The following is a 27479-nucleotide window of genomic DNA, read 5'->3' as shown; positions in this document are numbered from 1 at the left end:
CAGAATCCTGGGTTGCGCAATAATCCATTCCATACACCGTTGTATCACATTCTACATTTTTGCAATGTGATTTTTGTTATTAAATTGCAAATCATTCAGTTCTGATACCTGTAACTCATTGAAAAGCAACGAGGCATCTTTATATTTAAAATCAGTCGGCACACTTTTAAAACGAGTCTGAACTGGTCCTCGCCTGACCCACAGCCACTTCCTCTTTTGAAGTTTGCGAAAGTTCTTTTTTCTGGGGGCTGTTGATGAAGAAAATGTGTCCTCTGCAGATTCTCCTAATTACGGTTTGTAGTGTTTTTCCGAACTCATAAAATGCAGGTGCGGTGTTTGTGTTGTAGGAGTGAATCTCCGCCGTGGCTGAATGGGGGAAATTGTTGATGCAGAGACCGGTTTCGAATGGGAACTGTTTATTCCCGATTTTTTTCCCTGTGAAACCTCACCGGGTCGCCACTTCAGGAGCAGTCCCAGAACAAGCTTTTCCTCGCGTCCCGACTCCGGTCTGGGCTTGGAACTGGAGCTGTGTGGCACAGGCTAAATTTTGGTTGTGGGCTGTGGCTAGGCCGGAGCCTGGGTCTGGCGCAAGAGCTCAGGTGCGAACAGCGACGCTTGCAGCGGGACAGATCGGTCAAAGGCCTCTGTACCTGTGAGAGAGTACAGCAAAGAGTCTGGTGCCGGCACTCCAGAACTCAGAACTGTCGTTTTATTTGTGGATTCATAACAATGTCAATTTGTAACCTCAAACATCCACATTTAAATTTTCTTTTTACAGTTTTGTTTGTGTTCTGGTTTTTGTGGAATCTGCTGATCTTCATTCTTTTGAGACTGGAGATGAGATTTCTTTTATTACTAAAAGAATTGATTAATGGAGTGCATTCATTGATTGTTTTTTTGAAAAATAGAAAGAAAATAATTCGCATTATTGGGGAATCTGTGCCCAACATATTATAAAAGGTGATCATATCAATTAATTGAGGTGTATACGATTATGAGGGGCTTAGATAGAGTGGACCTATTTCCCTTGGCAGAGGAGTCAATAACCAGGGGGCATAAATTTAAAGTAATTGGTAGAAGGTTTAGAGGGAATTTGAGGGGAAATGTCTTCACCCAGAGGGTGGTGGGGGTCTGGAACTCACTGCCTGAAAGGTTGGTAGAGGCAGAAACCCTCATCACATTTAAAAAGTACTTGATGTGCACTTGTAACCTACAAGGCTATGGTCCAAGAGCTGGAATGTGAGATTAGGATCTTTTTCGGCCGACACGGACACAATGTACCGAATGGCCTCCCTCTGCACCGTAAATTTCTATGATTCTATGACAGAGGATGGAGTTGAGACACAGTGAGGCATTAAAATGTAATTAGATAGATGCTTGAAAAGGGAATGAGTGAACAGGAGAGTGGGATTAGACTGGGTGGGATATTAAAGGGTACGGGGAGTGATGGGGAGAGTGGGATTAGACTGGGTGGGATATTAAAGGGTACAGGGAGTGATGGGGAGAGTGGGATTAGACTGGGTGGGATATTAAAGGGTTTGGGGAGTGAGGGGGAGAGTGGGATTAGACTGGGTGAGATATTAAAGGCTATGGGGAGTGAGAGTGGGATGAGACTGGGTGGGATATTAAAGGGTATGGGGAGTGAGCAGGAGAGTGGGATTAGACTGGGTGAGATATTAAAGGGTATGGGGAGTAAGTGGGATTAGACATAGAAACATAGAAAATAGATGCAGGAGTAGGCCATTCGGTCCTTCGAGCCTGCACCGCCATTCAATGAGTTCATGGCTGAACATGCAACTTCAGTACCCCATTCCTGCTTTCTCGCCATACCCCATGATCCCCCTAGTAGTAAGGACTACATCGAACTCCTTTTTGAATATATTTCATGAATTGCCCTCAACAACTTTCTGTGGTAGAGAATTCCACAGGTTCGCCACTCTCTGGGTGAAGAAGTTTCTCCTCATCTCGGTCCGAAATGGCTTACCCCTTATCCTTAGACTGTGACCCCTGGTTCTGGACTTCCCCAACATTGGGAACATTCTTCCTGCATCTAACCTGTCTAAACCCGTCAGAATTTTAAACGTTTCTATGAGGTCCCCTCTCATTCTTCTGAACTCCAGTGAATACAAGCCCAGTTGATCCAGTCTTTCTTGATCTATGTCAGTCCCGCCATCCCGGGAATCAGTCTGGTGAACCTTCGCTGCACTCCCTCAATAGCAAGAATGTCCTTCCTCAAGTTAGGAGACCAAAACTGTACACAATACTCAAGGTGTGGCCTCACCAAGGCCCTGTGCAACTGTAGTAACACATCCCTGCCTCTGTACTCAAATCCCCTCGCTATGAAGGCCAACATGTCATTTGCTTTCTTAACTGCCTGCTGTACCTGCATGCCAACCTTCAATGACTGATGTACCATGACACCCATGTCTCATTGCACCCCCCCTTTTCCAAATCTGTCACCATTCAGATAATAGTCTGTCTCTTTGTTTTTACCACCAAAGTGGATAACCTCACATTTATCCACATTATACTTCATCTGCCATGCATTTGCCCACTCACCTAACCTATCCAAGTCACTCTGCAGCCTCATAGCATCCTCCTCGCAGCTCACACTGCCACCCAACTTAGTGTCATCCGCAAATTTGGAGATACTACATTTAATCCCCTCGTCTAAATCATTAATGTACAATGTAAACAGCTGGGGCCCCAGCACAGAACCTTGCGGTACCCCACTAGTCACTGCCTGCCATTCTGCATAGTCCCCATTTACTCCGACTCTTTGCTTCCTGTCTGCTAACCAGTTCTCAATCCACGTCAGCACACTACCCCCAATCCCATGTGCTTTAACTTTGCATATTAATCTCTTGTGTGGGACTTGTCGAAAGCCTTCTGAAAGTCCAAATACACCACATCAACTGTCCACTCTACTGGAAACATCCTCAAAAAATTCCAGATTTGTCAAGCATGATTTCCCTTTCACAAATCCATGCTGACTTGAACCTATCATGTCACCTCTTTCCAAATGCGCTGCAATGACATCCTTAATAATTGATTCCATCATTTTACCCACTACCGATGTCAGGCTGACCGGTCTATAATTCCCTGTTTTCTCTCCCTTTTTTAAAAAGTGGGGTTACATTGGCTACCCTCCACTCCATAGGAACTGATCCAGAGTCTATGGAATGTTGGAAAATGACTATCAATGCATCCGCTATTTCCAAGGCCACCTCCTTAAGTACTCTGGGATGCAGTCCATCAGGCCCTGGGGATTTATCGGCCTTCAGTCCCATCAATTTCCCCAACACAATTTCCCGACTAATAAGGATTTCCCTCAGTTCCTCCTTCTTACTAGACCCTCTGACCCCTTTTATATCCGGAAGGTTGTTTGTGTCCTCCTTAGTGAATACCGAACCAAAGTACTTGTTCAATTGGTCTGCCGTTTCTTTGTTCCCAGTTATGACTTCCCCTGATTCTGACTGCAGGGGACCTACGTTTGTCTTTACTAATCTTTTTATCTTTACTAACCTTTTTATCTTTACATATCTATAGAAGCTTTTGCAGTCCATTTTAATGTTCCTTGCATGCTTCTTCTCGTACTCCATTTTCCCTGCCCTCATCAAACCCTTTGTCTTCCTCTGCTGAGTTCTAAATTTCTCCCAGTCCCCGGGTTTGCTGCTATTTCTGGCCAATTTGTATGTCACTTCCTTGGCTTTAATACTATCCCTGATTTCCCTTGATAGCCACGGTTGAGCCACCTTCCCTTTTTTATTTTTACGCCAGACAGGGATGTACAATTGTAGTTCATCCATGTCTGCCATTGCCCATCCACAGTCAACCCCTTAAGTATCCTTCGCCAATCTATCCTAGCCAATTCACGCCTCATACCTTCAAAGTTACCCTTCTTTAAGTTCTGGACCATGGTCTCTGAATTAACTGTTTCATTCTCCATCCTAATGTAGAATTCCACCATATTATTAAAAGTAATAGGAAGTGAGGGGGGAGAATGGGATTAGACTGGGTGGGATATTCAAGGGTATGGGGAGTGAGAGTGGGATTAGACTGGGTGGGATATTAAAGGGTATGGGGAGTGAGGGGGAGAGTGTGATTAGACTGGGTGGGATATTAAAGGGTACGGGGAGAGTGGGATTAGACTGGGTGGGATATTAAAGGGTATGGGGAGTGAGCGGGATTAGACTGGGTGGGATATTAAAGGGTACGGGGAGTGAGGGGGAGAGTGGGATTAGACTGGGTGGGATATTAAAGGGTACGGGGAGAGTGGGATTAGACTGGGTGGGATATTAAAGGGTACGGGGAGTGAGGGGGAGAGTGGGATTAGACTGGGTGGGATATTAAAGGTGACGGGGAGAGTGGGATTCGACTGGGTGGGATATTAAAGGGTACGGGGGAGAGTGAGATTAGACTGGGTGGGATATTAAAGGGTATGGGGAGTGAGCGGGATTAGACTGGGTGGGATATCACAGGTTCATTTCACAAACGACCCTTCGAAGTTAGCAGACAACCAAGGACCCAGGGATGAGAGGCCAACATCTGGTCCTAGTGCCGTTTACTTTTGTGATAATGCTGCAGTTATAATTTCAGAATGTAAATCTAACTCTGCTGAAATGTTACTCGTGGTTCTCTGTCCTTCTATCCAGGTCACCATTGGTCTCGTGTGTGGGCCAATTGACAAATCATGCAGTGAAAAGGAATATAAGCATGACGGTGTCTGCTGTCCAATGTGCCACCCTGGTAAGTCTGAATTCTAAACTCACTCTAATGGCAGGAGTGAGAGCACAGGTTGGGTTTTCTTAACTTTTTGAAAGTGGAACCGAGTACCCGAGTAGCATTGGGGAAGGTTTTATAATTGGTGCTCAGGACACTGGTAACACTGACAGGGTGGCATTTACTGCCCAGCCCTACGGAAGGTGGTGATGGCCATTGATAGCTGCTGTTTGTTTTGGCTTGCTAGATCGTTATGTTAATTGTGTTAGGTGGGCCTCCGGTGGCAGTAAATTGCTTGTGTCTGGCAATCGAATACAACTCCTCCTATTTGGAAGGCAGGAACAGTGTTCAAACTACCCTGATTTAGTGTACTGGTATTGTAGGCAAAGGCAAAGGAAAAGTATCTTCTAAATTCAAAACCACTAGTTACACCCACAATAAATAGGAAAGGAGTATGTTAGAATTCCAACATGTAACACGTTAGCGAAAGGGTTTTCAACCAGTCCGCTTACTTCCCCTTCACTAATATCATAAGAATATAAGAAATAAGGAGTAGGCCATTCGGCCCCTTGAGCCTGCTCCGCCATTCAATTAAGATCATGGCTGATCTTCTACCTCAACTCCACCTTCCTGCATTATCCCCATATTCCTTAATTCCCTTAGTGTTCAGAAATCTATCGATCTCAGCCTTGAATACACAACGACTGAGCCTCCACAGCCCTCTGTGGTAGAGAATTCCAAAGATTCACCACCCTCTGAGTGAAGAAATTCCTCCTCATCTCAGTCCTAAATGACCTCTTATTCTGAGACTGTGACCCCTGGTTCTGGACTTCCCAGCCCGGGGGAAATATCCTCCCTGCATCTACCCTGTCAAACCCCTTAAAAATGTTATATGTTTCAATGAGATAGGGGAAGAAATTGCGTAGCGCCCCGTTTGGATCGATAACTTGTGCAGCAGGACAAAATTGTTGCTGGGTGCTCCACGAGGGACTCTTTCACGAACTTCCGGTTTAGCGCTCCAGGAAGGAAGTGGAGCACTAATTCAAGTGCTACCCCTTCCCTTGGAGCGCTAAAGCCGGCAGGGGGGACGGGCGCACCACTAATGTCGAGGGCAGCAGTGCCGGGATCAGAGGCTCCTTCCCTCCCTTAAAGGGAAAGGCCATCGCTGCAGGCTCTGCATTGAAATAATGTCCCTCCATGGCAACAGCAGTCACGATCCGCCACGATCAGCCCCACTGCCTCCTGCAGAGTGCAGGGCTGATTGATCGCGGCTCACCAAGATGTTCAAAACACAACCCAAGGCATAAAAAAACATTTTGATGGACATAAGTGGCCTTGCCTTTAAATACAGCTCCACAAGCGGCCGGCCTCCCTAACAACGCCTCCTGCAGCTATTGGTGCTGACACCCGGCGATGCTGCAGGGGGTGGAACCCACGTTCGAGTCCAGGGCACTACGCAGCACGATGACGTCCTGGAGATTGTGGTGCTTGGGGTTACCGCTGCCGCAAACCTCGACAGGAATTTTGCGGGCGTCGGTACTCTTGCCGTGCCCGGTCACAGACCTGGTAGCAACCCATTATCGCCCCCCAGAGGCGCTAACAGGAGGCGAATTTCTAGCCCACAGGAATACACCCTCGTCTCCTCAATCTCTCCTCATAGAACAATCCCCCCATCCCAGGAATCAGTCTGGTGAACCTTCGTTGCACTCCCTCAATGGTAAGTATAGAAACATAGAAAATAGGTGCAGGAGTAGGCCATTCGGCCCTTCGAGCCTGCACCACCATTCAATAAGATCATGGCTGATCACTCCCTCAGTACCACTTTCCTGCTTTCTCTCCATACCCCTTGATCCCCTTAGCCGTAAGGGCCATATCTAACTCCCTCTTGAATATATCCAATGAACTGGCATCAACAACTCTGCGGCAGGGAATTCCACAGGTTAACAACTCTCTGAGTGAAGAAGTTTCTCCTCATCTCAGTCCTAAATGGCCTACCCCTTATCCTAAGACTGTGTCCCCTGGTTCTGGACTTCCCCAACATCAGGAACATTCTTCCCACATCTAACCTGTCCAGTCCTGTCAGAACCTTATACATGAAATCGCCTCTCATCCTTCTAAACTCCAGTGTATAAAGGCCCAGTTGATCCAGTCTCTCCTCATATGACAGTCCAGCCATCCTTGGAATCAGTCTGGTGAACCTTCGCTGCACTCCCTAAATAGCAAGAACGTCCTTCCTCAGATTGGGAGACCAAAACTGAACACAATATTCCAGGTGAGGCCTCACCATGGCCCTGTACAACTGCAGTAAGACCTCCCTGCTCCTATACTCAAATCCCCTAGCTATGAAGGCCAACATACCATTTGCCTTCTTCACCGCCTGCTGTACCTACATGCCAACTTTCAATGACTGATGAACCATGACACCCAGGTCTCGTTGCACCTCCCCTTTTCCTAATCTGCCGCCATTCAGATAACCTGCCTTCATGTTTTTGCCCCCAAAATGGATAACCTCACATTTATCCACATTATACTGCATCTGCCATGCATTTGCCCACTCACCTAACCTATCCAAGTCACCCTGCAGCCTCTTAGCATCCTCCTCACAGCTCACACCGCCACCCAGTTTAGTGTCATCTGCAAACTTGGAGATATTACACTCAATTCCTTCATCTAAATCATTAATGTATATTGTAAAGAGCTGGGGTCCCAGCACTGAGCCCTGCGGCACTCCACTAGTCACTGCCTGCCATTCTGAAAAGGATCCGTTTATCCCGACTCTCTGCTTCCTGTCTGCCAACCAGTTCTCTATCCACGTCAATACATTACCCCCAATATCATGCGCTTTAATTTTGCGCACCAATCTCTTGTGCGGGACCTTGTCAAAAGCCTTTTGAAAGTCCAAATACACCACATCCACTGGTTCTCCCTTGTCCACTCTGCTAGTTACATCCTCAAAAACTTCCAGAAGATTCATCAAGAATGATTTCCCTTTCATAAATCCATGCTGACTTGGACCGATCCTGTCACTGCTTTCCAAATGCGCTGCTATTTCATCTTTAATGATTGATTCCAACATTTTCGCCACTACTGATGTCAGGTTAACCGATCTATAATTACACGTTTTCTCTCTCCCTCCTTTTTTAAAAAGTGGTGTTACATTAGCTACCCTCCAGTCCATAGGAACTGATCCCAGAGTCGATAGACTGTTGGAAAATGATCACCAATGCATCCACTATTTCTAGGGCCACTTCCTTAAGTACTCTGGGATGCAGACTATCAGGCTCCGGGGATTTATCGGCCTTCAATCCCATCAATTTCCCTAACACAATTTCCCGCCTAATCAGGATATCCTTCAGTTCCTCCTTCTCACTAGACCCACTGTCCCCTAGTACATTCGGAAGGTTATTTGTGTCTTCCTTCGTGAAGACAGAACCAAAGTATTTGTTTAACTGGTCTGCCATTTCTTTGTTCCCCATTATAATTTCACCTGAATCCGACTGCAAGGGACCTACGTTTGTCTTCACTAATCTTTTTCTCTTCGCATATTTATAGAAGCTTTTGCGGTCAGTTTTTATGTTCCCTGCAAGCTTCCTCTCATACTCTATTTTCCCCCTCTTAATTAAAACCTTAGTCCTCCTCTGTTGAATTCTAAATTTCTCCCAGTCCTCGGGTTTGCTGCTTTTTCTGGCCAATTTATATGCCTCTTCCTTGGATTTAACACTATCCTTAATTTCCCTTGTTAGCCACGGTTGAGCCACCTTCCCCGTTTTATTTTTACTCCAGACAGGGATGTACAATTGCTGAAGTATATCCTTCCTTAGGTAAGGAGACTAAAACTGTACACAATACTCCAGGTGCGGTCTCACCAGGGCCCTGTATAATTGCAGTAAGACATCTTATACTCTCATCCTCTTGTAATAAAGGCCAACATACCATTTGTTTTTCTAATTGCTTGCTGTACCTTTCTGTGTGTTAACTTTCTGTGATTCATGAAGGACACCCAGGTCCCTCTGAACACTAATATTTCCCAATCTCTCACCTTTTAAAAATGTTCTGCTTTTCTATTTTTATACCAAAGTGAATAACTTCACATTTCTCCACGTTACATTCCATCTGCCACATTTTTGCCCACTCACTGAGTCTGCAGCCCATTTAAATGTCTGCGCATCCGTGATTTTTCCATTGTGAAACCAAAAAGCGGACTGTGTGGGATCTCCAGACTGCTGTGCAGCAGCGCAGCTTAACAGGAACATTGGTGCTCGGCTTTCCGCTTGAGCTGCATCTTTTTATTGATCGCTCGTTCAACATCTATTTTTCAATTAGTGGCAGCTCGGAGGGAATGTAGATGGGAGAATTGTCCATCTCTAGAGTTAGTGGGGGTAATTGCTAACTTTGTCACCTCAGCATGCCTGTTGCAGAACCTGGCCGACTTTCAGCCCACTGAGATCAAACAGTGGGTACTATTTGCACCCGAGTCTCAAGTGGGAGTAACAGCAATTCTTTACCACTGAGAACTTCTAAATCACCCCCTTTAGGTGCAGGTTGGCAGAGCTGAGGCTGAGGGAACCCCTGATTGTTGGTAAGCTTCCCACTGCCCCTCCAACAAGGCCCAACTAGTCATTGGGACTCTGCAGCTGAGTGAGAAGAATCGTGGTCCCTAATGACCGCTCTACTGCTAAACCTGTATCGAACCTTGGTTAGACCACACTTGGTGTACTGCGTGCCGTTCTGGCCGTCATATTATAAAAAGGTTATAGAGGGTGCAGAGAAGATTCACAAAGATGATACCAGAAATGCGAGGGTATACATATCAGGAAAGGATGAACAGGCTGGGTCTCTTTTCTCTTGAAAAAAGAAGGCTGAGGGGTGACCTAATGGAGGTCTTTAAAATGATGAAAGGTTTTGATAGAGTGGATACAGAGAGAATGTTTCTACTTGTGGGGAAGAGCATAACTAAAGGCCATCAATATAAAATAGTCACCAAGAAATCCAATGGGGAATTCAGGAGAAACTTCTTTACCCAGAGAGTGGTGAGAATGTGGAACTCGCTGCCACAGGGAGTGGTTGAGGCGAATAGTATCGATGTATTTAAGGGGAGGCTGGACAAGTATATGAGGGAGAAGGGAATAGAGGGTTATGCTGATAGATTTGGATGAGGAAAGATGGGAGGAGGCTCAAGTGGAGCTTAAACGCCGGCATGGACTGGCTGGGCCGAATGGCCTGTTTCTGTGCTGTGCTGTGTGTAATGTTCTAGGTTCTGTTAATGACCCAGGACAGTGTTCTGGTGCACTGCAGCCCAGCCTGGATCATGTATTGGATCTCAGCGTCTACCACAGAGGATTGACTTGATTGCAAACCTGATCACCTTGACCACAAAGAGACCCCGCCACCCCCCCCCCCCCCCCCCCCAGAAAGAGATAGTCACTGGTTGGTCATTATTCTTAAATTTATTCTCCCACACTTGATTGGGTCGTTCTTCCCACGTGATTGGCTCCCAGTTCCTGCCACTTTCACAAGAGCTCCAGTGGACCAGTCAGTTAAAACAAACTGAAAACACCAGGCCACCCCCCAGCAAACCTTTTAAACAAGGATTCTTACAGTTGGGGCCAGTTACACTTTCGACCTCCTGCCCCCAGCTCTCTTTCCGACCAATTCTCAGCATCCATGGTTTTTCTTTGTATCTGTTCTGTGCTCGGACTTATTAGTTGGCACTCTCTCTCTCTCTCTCTCTCTCTCTCTTGTTTTCTGTTCTAGGTCAGCGAGTTCTGAAGCATTGCGAAAAGGATCTTGGCACAGCGTGCAACCTGTGTGAGGATGCCAGCTACCAGAATTCTTTCAACGGCGATGAGAATTGTATTCCCTGCAGCGATTGTAGAGAAGGTGAGTGATTCAAATACCAGTTGAGACAGGCAGGGGCCTCGGCTCTTCCACCCCCAGCGGTCGGACCCTGTGACAGAGGCCACTGGCTGGTTGTCGGTGGGGAACATAAGAATTAGGAACAGGAGTAGGCCATCTAGCCCCTCGAGCCTGCTCCGCCATTCAACAAGATCATGGCTGATCTGGCCGTGGACTCAGCTCCACTTACCCGCCCGCTCCCCGTAACCCTTAATTCCCTTATTGGTTAAAAATCTATCTATCTGTGACTTGAATACATTCAATGAGCCAGCCTCAACTGCTTCCTTGGGCAGAGAATTCCACAGATTCACAACCCTCTGGGAGAAGAAATTCCTTCTCAACTCAGTTTTAAATTGGCTCCCCCGTATTTTGAGGCTGTGCCCCCTAGTTCTAGTCTCCCCGACCAGTGGAAACAATCTCTCTGCCTCTATCTTGTCTATCCCTTTCATTATTTTAAATGTTTCTATAAGATCACCCCTCATCCTTCTGAACTCCAACGAGTAAAGACCCAGTCTACTCAATCTATCATCATAAGGTAACCCCCTCATCTCCGGAATCAGCCGAGTGAATCGTCTCTGTACCCCCTCCAAAGCTAGTATATCCTTCCTTAAGTAAGGTGACCAAAACTGCATGCAGTACTCCAGGTGCGGCCTCACCAATACCCTGTACAGTTGCAGCAGGATCTCCCTGCTTTTGTACTCCATCCCTCTCGCAATGAAGGCCAACACTCCATTCGCCTTCCTGATTACCTGCTGCACCTGCAAACTAACTTTTTGGGATTGATGCACAAGGACCCCCAGGTCCCTCTGCACCACAGCATGTTCTAATTTTTCCCCATTCAAATAATATTCCCTTTTACTGTGTTTTTTTTCCCAAGGTGGATGACCTCACACTTTCCGACATTGTATTCCATCTGCCAAACCTTAGCCCATTCGCTTAACCTATCTAAATCTCCTTGTAGCTTCTGAGTCCTCTACACAACCCGCTTTCCCACTAATCTTTGTGTCATCTGCAAATTTTGTTACACTACACTCTGTCCCTTCTTCCAGGTCATCTATGTATATTGTAAACAGTTGTGGTCCCAGCACCGATCCCTGTGGCACACCACTAACCACCGATTTCCAACCCGAAAAGGACCCATTTATCCCGACTCTCTGCTTTCTGTTAGCCAGCCAATTCTCTATCCATGCTAATACATTTCCTCTGACTCCACGTACCTTTATCTTCTGCAGTAACCTTTTGTGTGGCACCTTATCGAATGCCTTTTGAAAATCTAAATACACCACATCCATCGGTACACCTCTATCCACCATGCTCGTTATATCCTCAAAGAATTCCAGTAAATTAGTTAAACATGATTTCCCCTTCATGAATCCATGTTGCGTCTGCTTGATTGCACTATTCCTATCGAGATGTCCCGCTATTTCTTCCTTAATGATAGTTTCAAGCATTTTCCCCACTACAGATGTTAAACTAACCGGCCTATAGTTACCTGCCTTTTGTCTGCCCCCTTTTTTAAACAGAGGCGTTACATTAGCTGCTTTCCAATCCGCTGGTACCTCCCCAGAGTCCAGAGAATTTTGGTAGATTATAACTTAATGCATCTGCTATAACTTCCGCCATCTCTTTTAATATCCTGGGATGCATTTCATCAGGACCAGGGGACTAGTCTACCTTGAGTCGCATTACCCTGTCCAGCACTACCCCCCTAGTGATAGTGATTATCTCAAGGTCCTCCCTTCCCACATTCCTGTGACCAGGAACTGGGCAATAAATCCACCAAACTCCAAGCTGATTAGACAAGTTGAAACCGAAAGAAAGACTTGGATTTCTATAGCGCCTTTCACAACCACCGGACGTCTCAAAACACTTTACAGCCAATGACGTACATTTTGAATTGTTGTCACTGTTGTAATGTGGGAAACGCGGCAGCCAATCTGCGCACAGCAAGCTCCCACAAACAGCACAGTAGTAATGACCAGATCATCTGTTTTTTTGTTATGTTGATTGAGGGATAAATATTATCCAGGACACCGGGGAAAACTTCCCTGCTCTTCTTCGAAATAGTGCTGTGGGATCTTTTATATCCACTTGAGAGAGTAGACAGGGCCTCGGTTTAACGTCTTGGTTTAAGTGTTGAAGAAAGACTTGGATTTATATAGCGCCTTTCACGACCACCGGACATCTCAAAGCGCTTTGCAACCAATGAAGTACTTTTGGAGTGTAGGCACTGTTGTAATGTGGGAAACGAGAATCTGTTAATAAGAATCTGTTGTTCTCTGGTCCGATTCAGGGATGTATTCAATCGTTACTTGCACTCTTAAAAGTGACACCATCTGTGACTGCTCAGAAGGCTATCACTGCGAAAACATCACCTCCAAAGGCTGCAACAAATGTACAAAGCACAGCACCTGCAAACCACGGGAGCTACAAATCGGCAAAGGTGAGGGGTCAACTCCAAGGTATCTCCTTCATTCTCGGCCCCACTCTCGACGTGTTCTCCCCCCCCCCCCCCCCATGTGCACACACAGACCACAGTCAGTCCATCCAGAAAAAATTAACAAGATCAGTTTGATTTGATCATTAATTTCGTAATGCCGGCAGACAGCATTGTATATCTGCTTTGCTTACAGGCTGAGAGCAACAGGAGACCGAGCAGGAACACGGGCTTCTATCTTTTTAAAAAAAAACAGTGCCTGGCCCAGCTCCAGTTTAAATGTAAAGATACAACGTTGGAACATGAGGCAGGGCAGGTAGCCATTTTTATCACAACATCCCACAGAGTAAAACTGCTCACCACTGCATCTGCCTGCTTATGCCCATGACAAAGAAAAAAAGACTTGGATTTATAGAACACCTTTCACGACCACCGGACGTCCCAAAGCGCTTTACAGCCAATGAAGTACCCTAGCAGTGCAGTCACTGTTGTATTGTGGGAAACGCCAATTTGCGCACAGCAAGCTCCCACAAACAGCAATGTGATAATGACCAGATAATCTGTTTTTGTTATGTTGATTGAGAGATAAATATTGGCCCCAGGACACCGGGGATAACTCCCCTGCTCTTCTTCAAATAGTGCCCTGGAATCTTTAACGTCCACCTGAGAGGGCAGATGGGGCCTCGGTTTAACGTCTCATCCGAAAGACAGCACCTCTGACAGTGCAGCACTCCCTCAGTCCTGCACTGAGTGTGTCAGCCTAGATATTTGTGCTCAAGTCTGTGCAGTGGGACTTGAACCCACAACCTTCTGACCAGCTGACATTTGTGTTGGCCAAACTCAGCTGGAGCAGTCGTAGGAGTGTTCCAATTGACCTTGGCACCCCAGAGTCAGAGAGGGCGGTGAAATTAGCCAGGGTTCCTGATCCTGATCATAGAATCATAGAAGTTTACAGCACGGTAAGAGGCCATTTCGGCCCATCGTGTCCGTGACAGCCAATAAGAGGCTATCCAGCCTAATCCCACTTTCCAGCTCTCGGCCCGTAGCCCTGCAGGTTACAGCACTTCAAGTGCACATCCAAGTATTTTTTAAATGTGGTGAGGGTTTCTGCCTCTACCACTCTTTCAGGCAGTGCGTTCCAGACCCCACCCACCCTCTGGGTGAAGAAATTTTCCCTCAAATCCCCTCTAAACCTTCTACCAATTACTTTAAATTTATACCCCCTGGTTGTTGACCCCTCTGCTAAGGGAAATAGGCCCTTTCTATCCACTATATCGAGGCCCCTCATAATGTTATACACCTCAATGAGGTCTCCCCTCAGCCTCCTCTATTCCAAGGAAAACAAACCCAGCCTATCCAATCTGCCCTCATAGCTAAGATTTTCCACTCCTGGCAACATCCTCGTAAATCTCACCACATCCTTCCTGTAATGTGGTGACCAGAACTGCACGCAGTACTCCAGCTGTGACCTAGCCAGTGTTTTATACAGTTCAAGCATAACCTCCCTGCTCTTGTATTTTATGCCTCGGCTAATAAAGGCAAGTATTCCGTATGCCTTCTTAACCACCTTATCCATCTGGCTTACTTTCAGGGATCTGTGGACATGCACTCCAAGGTCCCTTTGTTCCTCTACAATTCTCCATGTACAATAGACACTTCAAGTCGCTGGAGAAATACCACCAACGATGTCTCCGCAAGATCCTGCAAATCCCCTGGGAGGACAGATGCACCAACATTAGCGTCCTCGACCAGGCCAACATCCCCAGCATCGAAGCACTGACCACACTTGATCAGCTCCGCTGGGCAGGCCACATTGTCCACATGCCCGACACGAGACTCCCAAAGCAAGCGCTCTACTTGGAACTCCTTTACGGCAAACGAGTCAAAGGTGGGCAGCGGAAACGTTACAAGGACAACCTCAAAGCCTCCCTGATAAAGTGCAACATCCCCACCGACACCTGGGAGTCCCTGGCCAAAGACCGCCCGAAGTGGAGGAAGTGCATCTGGGAGGGCACTGAGCACCTCGAGTCTCGTCGCCGAGAGCGTGCAGAAATCAAGCGCAGGCAGCGGAAGGAGCGTGCGGCAAACCAGTCCCACCCTCCCTTACCCTCAACGACTATCTGTCCCACCTATGACAGGGACTGTGATTCTCGTATTGGACTGTTCAGTCACCTAAGGGCTCATTTTTTAAAAGAGTGGAAGCAAATCTTCCTCGATTCCGAGGGATTGTCTATAATGATGATGAAGCCCTCCCCAAATGCATTACATCACACTTCTCCGGATTAAATTCCATTTGCCACTACTCTGCCCACCTGACCAGTTCATTGATATCTTCCTGCAGTCTACAGCTTTCTACTTCATTATCAACCACATAGCCGATTTTAGTATCATCTGCAAACTTTGTAATCATACCCCCTACATTCAAGTCTTAAATCATTGATATTTACCACCACAAGCAAGGGACCTGGTACTGAGCCCTGTGGAACTCCACTGGAAACATCCTTCCAGTATCATCAACACCATCAACCATTACCCTTTACCCATCATGAGCAGTGATCCCTGTTGGAAGATGCGTGCGTGGGTGAGGCTAGGGTCGTACTTGACTGGGATCTTTGTTGCTCTGCATTTCTCAGTGGGTCTCAGCCTAGAATCATGACACCAACCCCGTGTATTATTGGGAATATTTAATGCTTCAACTTTATATTTCTCAGGAGCTTACAGGAGGGACACCGAGTGCCAGCCTCGACCAAGGGGGCATAACTTAAGTAAGAAAGCTCCTACAATACCACCTGAGAGGACAAAGTGAGTAGACTGTTACAGATCACTTTCAATCCAAAACATTTACAGTGACCACCTACCTATATCTGGGCTCCTCCCTTCCCACCAGACTTCTCCCTTTCTCTCTTCAAGGTGCGATATGCTGTTGGAGTGTCGTTCCATGGGTTTCAGCAGCCTCTCCTATCCCGTTGCAGTGCATGATCCTGAATAGCAACAGTTAGCAAGGTCTTCTCCTGTAGTGGTTCTCCTGAGCCTAACCTTACCCAATGTCCACACACATACTTTCCAGCAGGATGGGGATCAGAAGCAAGAATCCCAGCTCCTCTCCCCTCTTGGGAGAAATACTGCCACCCATGTGAAAGAAAGACTTGCATTTCTATAGCGCCTTTCACGACATCCCAAAGTGCTTTACAGCCAACTAATTACTTTTTCAAGTGGAGTCACTGTTGTAATGTGGGAAACGCAACAACCAATTTGCGCACAGCAAGCTCCCACATACAACAATGTGATAATGACCAGATAATCTGGTTTAGTGATGTTGATTGAGGGATAAATATTGTCCAGGACACCGGGGAGAACTCCCCTGCTCTTCGAATAGCACCGTGGGATCTTTTACGTCCACCTGAGAGAGCATAAGGAGCCAAATTTTAAAGTCTCATCTGAAAGACGGTACCTCTGACAGTGCAGTGCTCCCTCAGCACTGTACTGGAATGTCAGCTGAGATTATGGGCTCAAGTCTCTAGGGTGTGACTTGACTGTGATGAGGTAGAAACCCACATCACATTTAAAAAGTATTTGGATGTGCAATTTAAGTGTCGTAAGCTACAAGGCTACGGAGCACCTGCGGAAAAGTGGGAATAGGCTGGATAGCTCTTTGTCGGCCGGCACGGACACAATGGGCTGAATGGCCTCCTGTGTATTAATTTCTATGATTCTATGAACCCAGGACCTTCTGACTCAGAGGGGAGAATGCTAGCCACTGAGCCACGACTAACACCTTGACACAGTGGAGAGCAGCCAGTCATAATTCGACATGTTTGGTTTACAATTTGGAAAATCCATTGGGTTGAAGCAGCCAGACTAAAATGTCCAAGGGATTGGAATATTGCAAGTCTGGAACTCTCTCCCTCAAAAGGCTGTGCTTGTTGGCGGTCAATTGTAGTTTCCAACACTGAAATCAATAAATTGTTGTTACCTAAGGGCATCAAACGACATGGAGCTCAGGCGGGTACACAGAGTTAAGCGACTGATCAGCCATGATCTAATTAAATGGTGTGACAGGCTTGAGGGGTTGAATGACCTCCTGTTCCTATGCTCCTAAAATCATGCCGACTACATACCATCATGCCATACACCACACCTGGTATTCTGGTCTGTGTGCCTGGTGTGCGATGCTCTGTGCCAGCAGCTGAATCATATCAAATGATCCATTAGTTGGGGAGGCTCAGTCAGAGGTCATAGAGTACATGGTTTACGAAATGCAAAAATGTCACACTAATGCTGTACAGGCGGTTGGCTTTGGGGAACATTGATAGGACAGTGTAGAGGGAGCTTTACTCTGTATCTAACCCATGCTGTACCTGCCCTGGGAGTGTTTGATGGCACAGTGTAGAGGGAGCTTTGCAGATGACACTAAACTGGGTGGCGGTGTGAGCTGTGAGGAGGACGCTAAGAGGCTGCAGGGTGACTTGGGCAGGTTCGGTGAGTGGGCAAATGCATGGCAGATGCAGTATAATGTGGATAAATGTGAGGTTATCCACTTTGATGGCAAAAACAGGAAGGCAGAATATTATCTGAATGGCGGCAGATTAGGAAAAGGGGAGGTGCAACGAGACCTGGGTGTCATGGTACATCAGTCATTGAAAGTTGGCATGTAGGTACAGCAGGCGGTGAAGAAGGCAAATGGTATGTTGGCCTTCATATCTAGGGGATTTGAGTATAGGAGCAGGGCGATCTTACTGCAGTTGTACAAGGCCTTGGTGAGGCCTCACCTGAAATATTGTGTTCAGTTTTGGTCTCCTAATTTGAGGAAGGACGTTCTTGCTGTTGAGGGAGTGCAGCGAAGGTTCACCAGACTGATTCCTGGGATAGCAGGACTGACATATGAGGAGAGACTGGATCGACTGGGCCTGTATTCACTGGAGTTTAGAAGGATGAGAGGGGATCTCATAGAAACATATAAAATTCTGACGGGATTGGAAAGGTTAGATGCAGGAAGAATGTTCCCGATGTTGGGGAAGTCCAGAACCAGGGGACCTAGTCTAAGGATAAGGGGTAAGCCATTTAGGACTGAGATGAGGAGAAACTTCTTCACTCAGAGTTGTTAACCTGTGAAATTCCCTACCGCAGAGAGTTGTTGATGTCAGTTCATTGGATATATTCAAGAGGGAGTTAGATATGGCCCTTACAGCTAAAGGGATCAAGGGGTATGGAGAGAAAGCAGGAAAGGGGTACTGAGGTGAATGATCAGCCATGATCTTATTGAATGGTGGTGTAGGCTCGAAGGGCCGAATGGACTACTCCTGCACCTATTTTCTATGTTTCAATGTTTACTCTGTATCTACCCCGTGCTGTACCTGCCCTGGGAGTGTTTGATGGGACAGTGTAGAGGGAGCTTTACTCTGTATCTAACCCCCTGTACCTGCCCTGGGAGAGTTTGATGGGACAGTGTAGAGGGAGCTTTACTCTGTATGTACCCCGTGCTGTACCTACCCTGGGAGTGTTTGATGGGACAGTGTAGAGGGAGCTTTACTCTGTATCTAGCCGTGTTAATATCCTTTAGTTTGAGCACAAAATAACTGATGCTGTTGATCAATATGAGAATGCGTCTGTGAAATTGTTTGACTGGTACAAACGTCTGTCCTATGTCGAGAGGACAGTGATATTACATGGGACTGCAGTATAATGGATGTATCGAGCTTTTTGGTGTCCGGTTATCATCGCATCTAATGATCAATTAGCTCAGTGGCTTCATTAAAATAACAGACATAGAATTGATACAAATGCATTAAACGGTTCATTACTAGCATCGCACCGTTTGATTTCAACTCGTTATTCTTCGAAAACAACACTCGTCCCAGTTATTTGATGAATTTGTTAAAATATTAAAACTGTGTGTCTCAAATTATATTTTGCTTCCACAGTGATGATGAGAATGGACAGACTGGACACACACCTGGGAGTGCCCCAGCAAACGTGCAATATATTATCATGTTTTTCATTTTATCACTCTCAGTTTGTGCTAACATCGTCTGTATGATCTGGAAGAGAGAAGTTATAATCTATCATTTATGCTCAGGTATCTATGAAACTGCGAACCACATTTTGTGTACCCTGGTTGAATATATATAGTGCTGCAATGGGGGATTGTTGGGGTCAAAGCCACTGTCTAAGAGCCAGGGGGAGAGGTGGTCTCATTCTGAGAGAGAATTGCAGAAAGCAGGACTATTGTGACTGGCAGTAAAGAACCGAAACAGCAAAGATTCCGAGGGAGTGACCTGGAACATGGGAGGCGATTGCTCTGGGAGGGCACAGGGACTGTGGAGGCATTTGAAAACCTGGACAGGGTTCTAGAAGTCGATTCACTCTGGCACAGCGAGGCCGTGGAGCTGGGTGCAGAGGCGGCGGGAGGGCTGTTGGGTGTGCAGGACTGTGTAGGAGAGTTTCTGGATCAGTGTTTTGTGCGGGTGGAGGGGAGAGGGGGCCGGGTGGGAGGGGTGTGGGGGTGAGCAGTGAGGGTGGCAGTAGGAGGAGGGGGAGCGGCAGTGATGATGGGAGGGGGAGCGCTGGCTGAAGGGGGGTTGCGGTGAAGGGAGGGTTTGCGGCAGGGAGGATGGGAGAGGGAATGCGGATTGGAGGCGGGGGAGCTCTGCGAGGGGGTCGGGGTTGAGAGGAGGAGCGGTGGGATGAGGTGGTGGTGGGTGGAGTGAAGGGAAGCGATGGGAATGGTGAGGCTGGGAGGGGAGGGGTGCTGGGTGGGAGGGGGGTGGGGGGAAGTTCTCGTGTTGGAGGAGGTGGCAGAATGTTGATATATTGGATGTTGGGTCGAGCAGGTTGACAAGCCTGAGCAGACAGCCAGTTCATGGAGTCATAGCGACACCGACATGGGTACAAGTGAGAGCTGAAATGGCTGTCTTTGTTTTTTTTCCATGTTGAACTGAAGGGAATTCTAACTCACCCAGGACCCCATGTTAGGTGGGCAGGTGGATGGTAATGTGTCACCGACAGTCTGGACTTTCTCATAGGTGACAGGAGAGCTACCTGTTCCGGTGTCTTCCTAGGGTGGAATTTTAACCCCAAAAATGGGCGCGATGGGGTCGGGTAGGAGGTTAAAATGATAAATCTGAATCCAATCCCAACCCAACCCGCCCACCTCCGATTTTAACAGTGTGGGGGGGGCAGCCAACCAGCTCCCAGGAGATGGGTTGGCCATTTAAATATGTTAATGAGGCTGGGTGCTCATTTTGAAGCAACATTTTAAATGTAACCATGGACAGCTGGGTTACCCAGGCCTCAGGGAATCCTGCAGCTAAAGTGAGGCGTGCTCCCCCCCCACCCGAAGCCTCCGATCTCCAATTGTCCATCCTTGGCCCCCAACCCCCTGTCTGGCCTCCGATGCTCGGCCCCCGACATCCCCACTCAAGCCTCCGATCTCCAACCCCCTCTTGGCTTTCCTAACCCCCCCACCCCGATCTCCGGCCTCCTCCGATCCCGGCCTTCTGACCCCAGCCTCCGATCCCTCCCTCCCTCCTCTCTCCTACCCATCTGACAGCCAGCTAGCCTCTCCAGCTGGTCGCCTGCAGGCGGGAAACAGAGAAACAAAGCGTTAATCAGGCCCGGCCGTTGAATTCAGCCGGGCCTGAGGGAAATCCGTTCTCCTGGGTTTCCCGACTGCATTCCAGCAATCCCCCCGCCCCAGCCCAGCTCCCTACCCGCCTCCAAGTTCAAATTCCAGCCTTGGTCAGCTGCTTCAGAGCAACCCCGAGTCACCTTTGCTGAGATCAGATGACTCTGCAGAGACCGGGAGATTGAGGCTTGGGACCTGGGTGGTCCTGGCACTATGCACTCACTGGGGCCAGCTTTCTGGATGGGTGCTGCTGGCAGGGGCCTCGCTCACTGACGACACATCCGTTAAATCAGCCCAACAACCAATCGGGGGAATTGTGCAGTTTTGTGAATAAATTGAAATGAATGATGATACCTGGTTCATGATTATCAGCACTCAATGTGTGAATGTTGTTTTAAAAACTGCAAGTAAAGCTATTATTTTTTTTAGGTTTTTCAACTATTGGGGCCTGTTTCAAGGTAATGCATTTTTGTTTTCTGTATGAAACTCAATGTTTATCGTAATCTGGAATCAAACAAGGCGGGGGGAGTAAAATTCATGTTGAGTGGTAAAGAATCGACCGCCTGTTTTACACCCAACTTGATTTTCTTTCCCATTGAACTCGACGGGGACAAACTTACACAGTGTTAAACGGACAGCCAATTCACTGCCACCCAAGCTGAACTTCAACCCTGAGGTGTCTTCACTTCCTTGTGAAATTATCTTCTCCAATAACATTTACATCTCACTTGGTGTTTCAATCCCTTCACTCATCTTCCCAATAATACTGACAGGCCTGTAGATCTTTGGTTCTGATTTATTCCCTTTTTTGAAAATAGGAACTCCATGAGCTAGCTTCCAGTCTAAGGGAACTGTTCTCGACTCTATTGGACTATTGAAGGTACAGGCAAGGGGCTCACAGAGCTCCTGTCCCAGCTCGTTAATCACCCCTGGATGGATATGATCTGACCTGGAGTCCTATCAATGCTGAGATTTCCTAATCTACCCAAGATGGCATTACTATCTATTTTAATATTAATAATGCTTTTCAATACTGAGCAACCCATATTTGGAACAGAAGCATCATCTACAGGAGTATCGACTGATGTGAAACAGTCATTCAGCAGCTCTGCCATAACCTGAGATAGTTTGAATCAGCTCTAGAGTGTCCTTTAGTGGCCTCATACGATCCTTAATGGTCTTCTGACTTCTGGCAGTGCTCAACAGGCCTTTGCTGTTCCTGCCACAATTACACGCCGTCTTCTTTTCCAGAGATCTCCTGGCTACTCTCGTGGACGTTTTTGACTCCTCAATTGCATGTGATATTTTTCCCTGTTCTCCTGTGAGTTATATGCCTTAAGTGTACAGAATGCCTCCTATTTCAATCAAACCTGTCTCTGCACATTTCTTGTTGGCCAGAATGGTGTTGTTTTGCCATGGGCCCTTTTAACCATTGGAACATCCATGGCTTCATTCTGTTTGAGAGTGGTTTTAAACGCACCCATTTATCCTCAGTACAAAAGCAAAATACTTTGGATGCTGGAAATCTGAAATAAAAACAGAAAATGCTGTAAATACTCAGCGGGTCGAGCAGCATCTGCAGAGAGAGAGAGAGAGAGTTAACGTTTCAGGTCAATGACCCTTCGTCAGAACGAGATATAACCGGTTTTAAGCAAGTACAGAGGCAGGGAAAGGGGGAGGTCTGTGATGGGGTAGCAGGCAGGAGAGATTAAATGACAAAAGATATGCTCATACAAAGCAAAAGGAGATGGTAATGGGGCAAGTAAAGAAACAAAAGCGGTGTAAATGGGAATAGCAGAATCATGCAACAGCTGCCGTCTGGGAAAAAATGGGGGCAGAGGTTATGATCTGAAATTGTTGAACTCGATGTCGAGTCCAGAAAGCTGTAAAGCGCCTAATCGAGAAATGAGGTGCTGTCCCTCGAGTTTGTGTTGAGCTTTATTGAAAAAGTGTAAGACACTGAGGACAGTGAGGTCAGAGTGGAGCGGAGAATTAAAGTGACAGGCCACCGGAAGCTCAGGGTCACACTTAGGGACTGAACGGAGGTGTTCCGCAAAGCAATCACCCAATCTACGCTTGGTCTCCCCAATGTAGAGGAGACCACATCGTGAGCAGCGAATACAGCACTTAATTGAAAGAAGTACAAGTAAATCGCTGTTTCACAATGTCTATCTGATAGGGTTGCCCAGTCAATGTTTGCCAGATCTTCAGCCATTTTTGTAAATTTAGCTCTCTTAAAATCTGGGACCAACATTTGATTATCTGCAACCTTTGCATCGCCAATCTGATTAAACCGAATTATATTATGATCAGAGTTGGCCAGGTGTCGCCACACGTGAAGGTTTGATGCAGCACTGCTAAAAACCACATCTAGAATCGGTCTACCCTGAGTTGCCTCACCAATATGCAGTGTAAGGAAACTATCATTGACGGAAAGAGAGAGAGAGGGCTGTAATGGAGGTTGGAGGCCAGAGATGAGCAAGGGACCATCTATCGGATGATAATTGTTTTCAGGTCTGTGAGAGGGCCAGAATAGCCTCGCTCCTGCAATTATACAGGGCCCTGGTGAGACCACACCTGGAGTATTGTGTACAGTTTTGGTCTCCTTACCTAAGGAAGGATATACTTGCCATAGAGGGAGTGCAACAAAGGTTCACCAGACTGATTCCTGGGATAGGGGGATTGTCCTATGAGGAGAGATTGAGTAAACTCGGCCGATATTCTCTAGAGTTTAGAAGAATGAGAGGTGATCTCATTGAAACATACAAAATTCTTACAGGGCTTGACAGGGTAGATGCAGGGAGGATGTTTTCCCCGGGCTGGAGAGTCTAGAACCAGGGGTCACAGTCTCAGAATAAGAGGTCGGCCATTTAGGACTGAGATGAGGAGAAATTTCTTCACTCAGAGGCTGGTGAATCTTTGGAATTCTCTACCCCAGAGGGCTGTGGAGGCTCAGTCGGTGAGTATATTCAAGGCTGAGATCGATAGATTTTTGGATATTAAGGGAATCAAGAGATATGGGGATCGGGCGGGAAAGTGGAGTTGAGGTCGAAGATCAGCCATGATCTCATTGAATGGCGGAGCAGGCTCGAGGGGCCGAATGGCCGACTCCTGCTCCTAATTCTTATGTTCTCTAGATACAGCGGTGTTCAAGTCTCAGACAGACTGAGTTGAAATATCGCACAAGTTTTGTGTTGATTTAAAAGCAATTGGAGTTGATTTCACAACCTGAAGCTTAGAGCTTCACCTCATGGGAGCACAGGTGGAATTCAGGAGTGGAGGTGTCCTGCACAACTTTCTATCCGCTAATATCAATGTGCGGAAACCCCTGGTGATTTCCGAGTCCGGATTGCCCACAGATAATCCTGTGATTTCAGTGATTTTAATCACAGGCTCGAGTTTCTCATTGCTGTAAAGTTGTCTCTCTCACAAACTCACTCTGTTCTCACACAGCAAGCGACTGATGATGAGCACCGTGCGGAGGCAGGAGTCCAGACATCCGTGCAGGAGCAGCAGCAGGGGCACGGAGAGTATTTGGCCGTTTCTATACAGGAGCAATCATTGCATAGCCATTCGGCTCTCACCAAGCAAAGCCATGACTTCGCAGGCAGCAACCTGCTGACTGCAGGCAAGCTGAAAGAGGAAGACGGTGAGTACTTGGTGCTTAGAGTGCAGCGGTGCACCGGCTCAGAGTGAGGACAAACAAAGCTCAGGTCTTCACCAGTCCCAGAGTGTGAAAGGACAGTGTGATAACCCACTGTACCACCCAGTCCCAGAGTGTGGAAGGACAGTGTGATAACCCACTGTACCCAGTCCCAGAGTGTGAAAGGACAGTGTGATAACCCACTGTACCACCCAGTCCCAGAGCGTGAAAGGACAGTGTGATAACCCACTGTACCACCCAGTCCCAGAGTGTGAAAGGACAGTGTGATAACCCACTGTACCCAGTCCCAGAGTGTGAAAGGATAGTGTGATAACCCACTGTACCACCCAGTCCCAGAGTGTGGAAGGACAGTGTGATAACCCACTGTACCACCCAGTCCCAGAGTGTGAAAACCCACTGTATCCAGTCCCAGAGTGTGAAAGGACAGTGTGATAACCCACTGTACCACCCAGTCCCAGAGTGTGGAAGGACAGTGTGATAACCCATTGTACCACCCAGTCCCAGAGTGTGGAAGGACAGTGTGATAACACACTGTACCCAGTCCCAGAGTGTGAAAGGACAGTGTGATAACCCACTGTACCGCCCAGTCCCAGAGCGTGAAAGGACAGTGTGATAACCCACTGTACCACCCAGTCCCAGAGTGTGAAAGGACAGTGTGATAACCCACTGTACCCAGTTCCAGAGTGTGAAAGGATAGTGTGATAACCCACTGTACCACCCAGTCCCAGAGTGTGGAAGGACAGTGTGATAACCCACTGTACCACCCAGTCCCAGAGTGTGAAAGGACAGTGTGATAACCCACTGTACCACCCAGTCCCAGAGTGTGAAAGGACAGTGTGATAACCCACTGTACCACCCAGTCCCAGAGTGTGGAAGGACAGTGTGATAACCCACTGTACCACCCAGTCCCAGAGTGTGAAAGGACAGTGTGATAACCCACTGTATCCAGTCCCAGAGTGTGAAAGGACAGTGTGATAACCCACTGTACCACCCAGTCCCAGAGTGTGGAAGGACAGTGTGATAACCCACTGTACCACCCAGTCCCAGAGTGTGGAAGGACAGTGTGATAACACACTGTACCCAGTCCCAGAGTGTGAAAGGACAGTGTGATAACCCACTGTACCACCCAGTCCCAGAGTGTGAAAGGACAGTGTGATAACCCACTGTATCCAGTCCCAGAGTGTGAAAGGACAGTGTGATAACCCACTGTACCACCCAGTCCCAGAGCGTGAAAGGACAGTGTGATAACCCACTGTACCACCCAGTCCCAGAGTGTGAAAGGACAGTGTGATAACCCACTGTACCACCCAGTCCCAGAGCGTGAAAGGACAGTGTGATAACCCACTGTACCACCCAGTCCCAGAGTGTGGAAGGACAGTGTGATAACCCACTGTACCACCCAGTCCCAGAGTGTGGAAGGACAGTATGATAACCCACTGTACCACCCAGTCCCAGAGTGTGAAAGGACAGTGTGATAACCCACTGTACCACCCAGTCCCAGAGTGTGGAAGGACAGTGTGATAACCCACTGTACCACCCAGTCCCAGAGTGTGAAAGGACAGTGTGATAACCCACTGTACCCAGTCCCAGAGTGTGAAAGGATAGTGTGATAACCCACTGTACCACCCAGTCCCAGAGTGTGGAAGGACAGTGTGATAACCCACTGTACCACCCAGTCCCAGAGTGTGAAAGGACAGTCTGATAACCCACTGTATCCAGTCCCAGAGTGTGAAAGGACAGTGTGATAACCCACTGTACCACCCAGTCCCAGAGCGTGAAAGGACAGTGTGATAACCCACTGTACCACCCAGTCCCAGAGTGTGAAAGGACAGTGTGATAACCCACTGTACCCAGTCCCAGAGTGTGAAAGGATAGTGTGATAACCCACTGTACCCAGTCCCAGAGTGTGAAAGGATAGTGTGATAACCCACTGTACCACCCAGTCCCAGAGTGTGGAAGGACAGTGTGATAACCCACTGTACCACCCAGTCCCAGAGTGTGGAAGGACAGTGTGATAACCCACTGTACCACCCAGTCCCAGAGTGTGGAAGGACAGTGTGATAACCCACTGTACCACCCAGTCCATGAGTGTGAAAGGACAGTGTGATAACCCACTGTACCACCCAGTCCCAGAGTGTGGAAGGACAGTGTGATAACCCACTGTACCACCCAGTCCCAGAGTGTGGAAGGACAGTGTGATAACCCACTGTACCACCCAGTCCGAGTGTGGAAGGACAGTGTGATAACCCACTGTATCCAGTCCCAGAGTGTGAAAGGACAGTGTGATAACCCACTGTACCACCCAGTCCCAGAGTGTGGAAGGACAGTGTGATAACCCACTGTACCACCCAGTCCCAGAGTGTGGAAGGACAGTGTGATAACCCACTGTACCACCCAGTCCCAGAGTGTGGAAGGACAGTGTGATAACCCACTGTACCACCCAGTCCCAGAGTGTGGAAGGACAGTGTGATAACCCACTGTACCACCCAGTCCCAGAGTGTGGAAGGACTGGTTGATTTTCAGTTCTGTGCGAGTGATGGGTAATGTAATGACAGATTCTGAAATTGAAACCTTTATATTTCAGCGGAGACCATCCCCATGAGGAGCTCTGTGAAAGCGTTTCATGATGATGCTTACTGCAGTGAAGATCCTTTACCTCATCTACAATAAATGGGACCTTTATGATGAATTCAGACAGCGCGTTTTATTCATTCTGTATCATGTCTAAGCTCTGAATCTTTTTTGCTATTTCTTGCCATTTGTCTTCAATTTAATGACACTTTTAAAAATATTCATTGCTGGGGTGTGGGCATCGCTGGCAAGGCCGGCATTTATTGCCCATCCCTAACTGCCCCTTGAGAAGGTGGTGATGAGCCGCCTTCTTGAACCGCTGCAGTCCGTGTGGTGAAGGTGCTCCCACAGTGCTGTTAGTTAGGGAGGGAGTTCCAGGATTGTGACCCAGCGACGATGAAGGAACAGCCGATATATTTCCAAGTCAGGATGGTGTTTATCTTGGAGGGGACCTGGGAGGTGATTAAGTTGTCATGCGCCTGCTGCCCTTGTCCTTCTAGTTGGTTGTAATGTATGCACTTGAGTATGCCTCGTTCTAAACAGGGTACAACCTGCTGGATTATTGA

General features: G+C 47.5%; 1 protein-coding gene across 1 annotated transcript; it reads left to right on the top strand.

Annotated features, from left to right (window-relative positions):
* Positions 1-24: 24 nt before the first annotated feature.
* On the top strand, positions 25-27031 carry LOC139240893 (tumor necrosis factor receptor superfamily member 5-like). Its single transcript, XM_070869398.1, has 9 exons — positions 25-293; positions 4656-4749; positions 10477-10602; positions 12911-13060; positions 15766-15856; positions 18976-19130; positions 21108-21136; positions 24132-24327; positions 26927-27031. Exons 1-9 carry the CDS (start codon positions 255-257, stop codon positions 27010-27012), a joined length of 966 nt encoding a protein of 321 aa, XP_070725499.1. The 5' UTR covers positions 25-254; the 3' UTR covers positions 27013-27031.
* Positions 27032-27479: the final 448 nt, after the last annotated feature.

The sequence above is a fragment of the Pristiophorus japonicus genome, chromosome X, assembly GCF_044704955.1.
Source record: "Pristiophorus japonicus isolate sPriJap1 chromosome X, sPriJap1.hap1, whole genome shotgun sequence".
Classification (NCBI taxonomy): Eukaryota; Metazoa; Chordata; class Chondrichthyes; family Pristiophoridae; genus Pristiophorus; species Pristiophorus japonicus.
Note: the sequence above shows the minus strand (reverse complement) of the source record. Positions and strands in the feature narration are given on the sequence as shown.

What these genes read in the sequence shown, in the direction of transcription:
- LOC139240893 (XM_070869398.1), top strand. Translation starts at nt 255, where the DNA reads ATGAAGAAAATGTGTCCTCTGCAGATTCTCCTAATTACG. An exon ending in CTGCAGCGATTGTAGAGAAG is followed by an intron (nt 10,603 to 12,910) that starts GTGAGTGATTCA and finishes GGTCCGATTCAG; the next exon opens with GGATGTATTCAATCGTTACT. An exon ending in AATCTATCATTTATGCTCAG is followed by an intron (nt 19,131 to 21,107) that starts GTATCTATGAAA and finishes TATTTTTTTTAG; the next exon opens with GTTTTTCAACTATTGGGGCC.